Below are 8,172 nucleotides of genomic sequence, written 5' to 3' on the forward strand. Positions count from 1 at the left end.
AAATGTGAATTAAATACTTCTGACTAATACATATACATGTATTATTATAAGACAATTAATTCGGTCATGAAATGAATATTTCTTTTAATTCTGATTTTTAGGTTCATGAAAAATAAATCGTTGTGAACATATATCTATTTTTGATTAAGGGGGAAGTTAAAGTGAAAGTTGGAAAATCCAAAATGTTATAAATAAAACGTTAAAAAGAATCTATATGTGCCATGGAGGCCGTTGATCTACTGAAAGGGGCAGTTTCGACGATTGATACAGCGGTCACAGTTTTGGGTTTGGAGAAGAAAGGAGAGGGCAATAGTGCAGAGGTAGTGAAGCAGGAGGTCACATCCATACCAAAGGAAGCATTCATTCCAATACAGAAATCAATGGTTTTCCTCAGAATCAGCGGGCTGTCTGGTGCCATGGCTGTAGCGATGGCAATGTATGGAACTCATGGTATAAATCGTATTCTACACAAATACTTTGCTCTTTTTATTTTACCTATATACATCTATTTTATGCGAAACAGATTAAGCCAAATATTGATGTTAAACTAATATATATTTTGTTTCCAATCTTGGAGCACTAAGGAATAAATAAACAGATATATTACCTAATTAATGTCTTATTTGCAAAGAAATTCATCGGATGAGTATAGAATACATTGTTTTAAAGAGAGTTGAATTAAATAAATTACATTGAGCTTAAAAAGATGTAGGAGAGGTGGCGTGAAAATGACCAGTCATATAGAGTTTTTCAGTTTATCAGTTAAGCTTTTTTTCTTCTTTTTTAGCAGCTTTTAAAAATCAAGATAAAAACTGGAAGCAATTACAAAAGGTTAGTATTATAAAATTTTATCTTCTTTTAATTGCTTTTTTAAATACAACATTAAGCAAAATTACAAAAGCTTTTAAACTGTTGTATAGAAAAAGTTTAATGTTATAAAAGAAGAAATAACAGTGTTTTCATAAGTTGTAGAAACTAAATATGAAGATTACGAACACTTTTCACTCTCGAAAGTCCAATGAATCAATACAAATTTGGAGCAGAGCAAACACAGACCTCAAAATTGAGAGGTGGGATCAGGTGCCATGGAGAAATGAGTATCCCCTGTCGATAGGTCACAACGATTGAGTGCTCGTTGTCATGATAAGGAAAAATGGAAAAATCCGTAGACAGTTCAGTTTATTAATGATGGCTAAACAGTAAATATGAAAATCATCAGTCAGTACTTGACGCAATGATAGGTTGTATTTCCTGACAAGGTCATTATATCGACCATAGAACTTACGAAATGATGGCTTTAAACGATACTGCTGATATTCTTGTTTCAGCAATTTGTCTGTAAATAATTTACCTGGTTTTTCATATTGTGCTTACGTAGAGCATGCTCTTACCTATAGAATCAACTGAAGATATATAAAACCATATGCAGGTGACAAGAGTATATTGCTGCATAAGTAAGGGAAGTTGACGACTGAAGAGTTAAAGACATCCCGTTTATCATAGAGCTTGGATGTTAGATTACCAATAACGTCTTTTTTAAATACAATATTTAAATATGAAACAGACGTGTCTTACTCTGAGGTATCTTTTATGAAATGAAATTCAAAGTATTAAATATATATATATAACATGTAATAATATGCACTTAATGAAGTATTAAATATATAAGATATGTACATGTAATACTATTGATATTTTATTTATTACAAAAATACTATGTAATATCAGTTGCTTTTCAATAACATTTCAATTGTTTTACATAATATACATATATATTAACGATATTTTTCACCACTACCTCCCCATTTTTTTAAATCACAAAACAAATGCTAAATTCTTCTCTTTTTCAAAATGTCATATTCATATTTACTGACAAATAGGTGATTGGCTTGATGAAAATTATCAGTTTGTTTCTAATCATTATAAAAATTGGTAATTTTCTATTTTTGTTAAATTTTATAAAATTATTGTTAAACACAAATTTATCATTATATATATTTTTTTTACTTTGTACCAAAAAATTGAAAATGATAAATAAAAAAATTTGTTTTAATGTTTTTAATAATTTCAAAAAATGAAAATTAAAATTTGTGTAATTTTATAACTTACATTTGCAAAGTAATTGCAATTTAATTTATTACATGTCTTATGAAGCTTTTTTTTTTCAATTTAATCGAAGAAAAATTTTAAGTAATTTTAATTTCATTACTTTTTAAAGTATGTAATTGACTCCATCCCTGATATCATTACACGACCTTTTCATGATGTTATGATATGTAAAAATAAGTACAAAGCGAGATGCTGCATATAACAAATTGTTTTATAAAAATATTGTAAAAGAGAAATAGCCTTTGTGTCCATCACCTGGAAATTGCAGATATTCTATTTTCAATCTAGTATCTTTGTTACTATATATAAGAGTGACGAAAACCTTAATAAATTCAAATTATTTTTCAAATTAATTTCAAATTATGTTTGGCATCCTACAAGTATTTTTAAGTTCAGATTGAAAATACAAGTTGATAAAGTCGGTAGTCTAGTGGTTAAGGTGCCGGACTCCAAACTGAGAGGTTGTGATTTCTAATTCTGGCCCCGGTAAGTCGATGTTGTGTCCTTAGTAAAGGCACTTTACACGAATTTCCTCACTCCATCCAAGTGTAAAAGGGGTACCTGGCTATAGACAGTGAAAGATATTGTCAGAATGTTAGTGTTCTAGCGCCTTAACAGCAGTTTGCACTGAGAAAGATTCTGAATTGTTATGGTCTGCTGGGGTAATAATGTATTGTAAAGCGCTTTGAGTAGCATATATGCTAGAAAAAGCGCTATATAAAAACTAATTAATCTTTATTATTATATGTCTATAATTATGACGTAATTATAAAGAGAGTATCATAAAGTTAAAGTAATGTAACTGATCAACGAAAATTTTTATTTCTTTGAAATTCCCAAATTAGAATATATTCAAACACTTTAACACTCATCACAAATTAGTTATTTGAATATACCATTATTTTCATTGTCATACATTATATGTGTATTAAATTAATGCTATCAATATTTGAACTATTGCGCGCATTCAATGAATATCGGTGTTAAATAATGATATAATCTTTAATTTAATGTAAAGTTTTTATAAATTAAATCAATGAATACATGCAATAATTCAAAATTTATGATATCATACTTCTTTTCACATATGATCAGTAATTCTTTCCGAATTGATTTTTAGACTAAACTTATTAACTTTGTACTAATTGTACTTCTTTATTAGCTGACCTGTTTCTATATTTCTGTGAAGCACACTTAAAAAAAGATTCTACATTCTTGTAGTGGCCTTCAATTCGATATATATTTAGATATTTCAACGATGTATTATCAATTAACAATTATAATAAATAGTTCTTTTTATTTATTTGTTGACTAAATAATGAATTTGAAATAAAAGATATCACAAAGTCTTCCAATTCATCTTATTTAGATGCTTTACCGACTATAGACGTGAAAAACGAGATGACTTCATCTTTTCTATCGTCAACTTTCCTTATTTTCCTAATGATATTCCACTATTACGTGCTTATGGTGTCCATGAAATATATAGAGATTACAAACAGTATTCAAGATCTAAAGTCCGTTAAACAATAGGAAATAGGAACAGAGCAAACACGGACCTCCAAAACATCAGAGGTGGAATCAGGTGCCATGGAGAATTGAGCATCCCCTACCGACCTGTCATATTCGCCATGTGCTCTTTGTCATTATCGGGAAAATCCGTCGTCAACTCAATGTATAAATAATGGAACAACAATAAGTATAAAAAGTTTGTATTTTCTGACAAAATCATTGCATCGAACATAAAACTTACTAAATTATGACTTTAAACGAGATTGCTGAAATTCTTGTTTCATCAACTTGTTTGTCAATTATTTACCTCGTTTTAGAAATTATTCTTGGATAGAGCATTCTCTTGCGTATCGAATGAACTGAAACTCCTGTGTCTTACAACTTATTTGCAAGAGTTTGCTATAGAGACGGTCAGTTTTTAAACCGAGACATGCTGCTCACTGATATATTCATGCTACAGAGATTTCAACAACCTCTTTTAAAGTCGGAATTTCATAATTTCAGAATTCTGTGGTCGTTATAGTGCTCTTGTGGGAAAGTTAAATCTATATATGTTTGGGTCGTAATTTGGCTGACTTGTATCAGACCAATTGAAAGGCCTTAGTTTATACGGAATTGACTACGGAATGTTCCGTCTATCTTATCAATACAAAGGGTTGGAGGCGGGTGGGACCAGTCAACAGGGGATGCTTATTCCTCCTAGGCACATGATGCCACCTCTGGAAATTCCAGGGGTCCTTGTTTATGTCCTCCTCAAAATCTGTTTATTTTTAAGCGATTTGTACATTTCAATTTTTCAATTTTAAATTGTACTTGTCCTATTATTACAATATTACAGAGAAGACATAAACGTTTTAATGGTAGTCTTTTAAGGTTGTATACACGTCATCTTGTTTAAAAATCCTTTAAATTATAATCAACGTCTTCTTCTCTCTTGTTTGTAGATCTACGAGAATGGGTACAAAATGCAATTGGTGCATTCTGTAGCACTTGCGTGCGCAGACATTTGCAACAAACCCTTGGTAAGTACACACAATGCATTGATCAAAGGAAGTAATCTACCAGCTACTATCTAGATGATTCTACTCACATTCAGTTTTTACCAATAAAAATAAAAGGCTGACTACTTCAACCTTGGATTTGATAAACGGTATATAAATAAAGAAATATATATACTAGTAGATATTATTAAATAATTTCTACAATCCCTGTTGATTCACCATAACCGTTGCACTATGTAAAACAAAAAATCTGTTTTCTGAATAAAAGCATGGCTATAAGTTATTTTACAAATGGAAAGTATCACCATCAAATGTTAAAGCAATATGAGCTGCATTTTTGAGAATTTTATTTTGCTAGTAAAATGTGTTACTATGATTAATTTGTATGTAATTGTAATTTAAACCCTTTTGACGAATAACCCCCCCCCCAATTTAAAAGTTTCAGAAGAAGTATTTCTGTACAGCATATTATACAGTATTGTATAAGAAATCATTATTGTACAGGACGACAATAATACAATTTTGCTTCAATGAAAGCCAATAAAAAAATTTTCACCGCAAACTTTAATTTGCATTTAGCGTTTATGATTTTTAGGGGAAAAAAATTATATAACAAAATTACATAATTTCAGTATAAACGTGTATCTTTTTATCTTATGGAACATTATTTGATAGAAATAGCGTTTTGGTTTGAAAATAATCATCATATATTCCAGTAAGAGTTACACGTAGGTTTCTTATAAGAGACTCTTTGAACCTTCTGGGCTGCATGACAAATAAAACTGAGAACTTGAACAAAAAGACCCTACATAAGAAATGGAACTTTCTGATTTCACCTGGATGTAAGGTTCATTTCACTTTGCTTTTTGAAATTAATTTTAACAATTTCACTAGTGTTTGATTATATTTTATAGACTGGCAGTTTGTTTACCCTGGGTATCCTACTGTATTCCGGTAGCTGTTATGCCCATGGCTTAAGTGGTAACACAAAGTTTAGATTCATCACCTATTTTGGAGAAGCTGTTCTTATTTCTGCCTGGTTCAGCATGTTGATTAATTAAAAATGTGAACGATATAAAACCAATCTAATTAAAATTAGATGTTAGATCCGTTCGCATACTCGCTACACTAACATCTAACAACATCCCATAGAGGGTCACGTCAGAGGTCAAATTCGGAACCACTCTAGACTTATTCGCTTCACCAATATTCGATGATATTGCAGGTGACGAATTGATTGGTTGATAGAATTTGACCTCTGACGTGACCCTCGATGGGATGTTCTTAGATGTTAGTGTAGTGAGTACGCGAGTGGATCTAACATCTAATTTTAATTAGATTGATATAAAACAGTCATATGTGAACATATCTTTGACTTCTTTTTTAATTTATTTAAAGAACTGTTCTGTATTTAGTTATATACGAAATTTTTCCATAAATTTTAGTACATATGTTTTTGTTTATTTTTCAATTTTTCAATTAAATTTTTATAACTACCATAAAATTATTGAAACACTTGTCATCAATGTCACACCATCCTTGCAATGCCAGGGGTCCTGAGTCAAAATTATTTTGTTAAATCACATTATGATTGCACACACAAGTACTTTTCATACTAATAACTAGTTCATTATTTATACACTGAATTGACGAAGGATTTTTCCGTTATTCCTCGATCATGACAAGGAGCACACTGCGGGTGTGACCGGTCAGCAGGGGATGGTCATTCCTCCATGGCACCTGATCCCACCACAAATGTTTTAGAGGTCCGTGTTAGCTCTGCTCTTATTTTGTATTGTTTTATGGACTTTGAGACTGAATACTGTTCGTTATCTTCATATCCTTCAACACGTTGCCATTGTTTGCATTGCGAGGGTGTTGTCATATAGACAAATTGAAATCATAAATTTTTATTTCATGCAATTAGTCATCTAAAAAATACCGTTAAGTACTCTGAAGATAATGCTTGATTTCGTCATGGCAATATCTATGTATTTTTGGAAGTCGACCATATCTTCTACCTAACTGTTTGACTGACTGGTCGTATGTGTTTTATGGCCTGTTCGAGGTTTTTCACTCATAAAGAGACTTCAACTACGGTATGTACCGGTGAAGGGCTTCATCCTTAAAAGAATTCATGTTTGCTCAGGAAACATAAATAAAAATCCAATTTAACTTTAATTTACCCACCCCCCTTGAAGACAGCATACGTAGATGGAAGACTAACAAGTGATTTTGCCTTTTAACATTTTCACCTCCAAATTATATGAAGTCATCAATCATGCTTTGCTTTTATTCAGGATTGATAGAATATGGAATTAGTATCACATATGAATTTGTGACGTTGACTTTTGGTTAAAGTTATAAAAATATTAGGATAACAAAAAGTGATCAAGATCAAAATTGCACTGGAATAATAAGGAGCAGAATCAAGATGAACCTCTAAAAACACACGTGGGATCATCAATCGTTAGGATCAGGTGCCATGGAGGAAAAAGCATCCCCTTCCGACTGAAAATTCAGTGTGAAACTAATGACCAAATAATTTGTATGAAAAAGTCATTTGTCTAAACGATAGATTGTATTTGCTGTAAAGGTCATTATAGGAGGGGTGATAAAAAAGTTTGCGAACTAATGAATAACTTCCAAAAAAGAGATGATATAGAACATTTGAATGACTCTATGTGTGCCAAATTTCATTTTCCTCTGAATTGTGGTTTTATAAATATATAGTCATTTGTCTCGATAACTTTTTGAAAATGTCAATATATAATGATGAGTCTGCAAAACAGAGTTGCGAAACGTTGACTTTAAACGCGACATTTAATATCCTTGTCATGAACTCATTCGTTAGTAGCTTGGGTACTTTTGTTATTAGTTTGAAACATGTTTTCGCGTATCGAATCAACTGAGAGACATAAACTTCAAATACAGGTGATAGTGGACATAGAAAGTTGACGAGAATAAAGTTGAATTCATAAGTTTTATCAAATTTTGATTTGAGTTTGTCATTCATAATATACCTGGTATACAAATGTGAAACAGATGTGTCAAACTTTGTAGATTGTTATTCTTATTTCGAGTACGTCGAAGGAAGACATCAAATGAACGTAGGAATGAAAATTAAATACCTGGGTATTATGAATTAATCACACGTCGTCACAGCAAGAGCCTTTTTCTTTTCATGTAGAAAATATTTGAGTAAATTCTATTTCCAATGAATACAGAATTAGGCCTTTTACTAAAGAGATATAATCATAATTGATGGGAATTCCAGCAAATTGTTGAAAGAATTAATTGATCTCCCAAAAACTCAAAAGATTATAATTGTTCAAGAATTATTCTCTGTTAATTGTTATATGGCACAAAATAAAGTACTAGAGGTAACTGGTCAAAAAAGTAGTTAACCTTTTCAAATTCAAAGCTATGTTAACGGTAGAAAAAGAGTATAACATATGCCGAGTTATTTTGCCTAATATTGTCCATGGATGGTTTCCTTGTTTAGATGAGGAAGTCCCTGTGTATATTTAGCAATTTTTCCGCTGGTCGA

At 31.1% G+C, this 8,172-nt stretch overlaps 1 protein-coding gene across 2 annotated transcripts; it reads left to right on the forward strand.

Moving 5' to 3' along the window:
- Positions 1 to 170: 170 nt before the first annotated feature.
- On the forward strand, positions 171 to 5,686 carry LOC134232602 (transmembrane protein 256 homolog). 2 transcript variants are annotated; one of them, XM_062714598.1, is made up of 4 exons: positions 171 to 450; positions 788 to 831; positions 4,566 to 4,643; positions 5,537 to 5,686. In XM_062714598.1, the coding sequence occupies exons 1-4, from the start codon at positions 222 to 224 to the stop codon at positions 5,681 to 5,683; spliced, it is 498 nt and encodes a 165-aa protein (XP_062570582.1). In that variant the 5' UTR covers positions 171 to 221; the 3' UTR covers positions 5,684 to 5,686. The 2 variants fall into 2 exon arrangements, with proteins under 2 accessions (XP_062570582.1, XP_062570583.1); XM_062714599.1 differs by having other exon boundaries at positions 173 to 450; positions 791 to 831.
- The last annotated feature ends 2,486 nt before the right edge of the window (positions 5,687 to 8,172 follow it).

Source organism: Saccostrea cucullata, unplaced genomic scaffold (genome assembly GCF_032062105.1).
Source record: "Saccostrea cucullata isolate Sc308-1 unplaced genomic scaffold, CSIRO_AGI_Scuc_v1 ctg944, whole genome shotgun sequence".
NCBI lineage: Eukaryota > Metazoa > Mollusca > Bivalvia > Ostreida > Ostreidae > Saccostrea > Saccostrea cuccullata.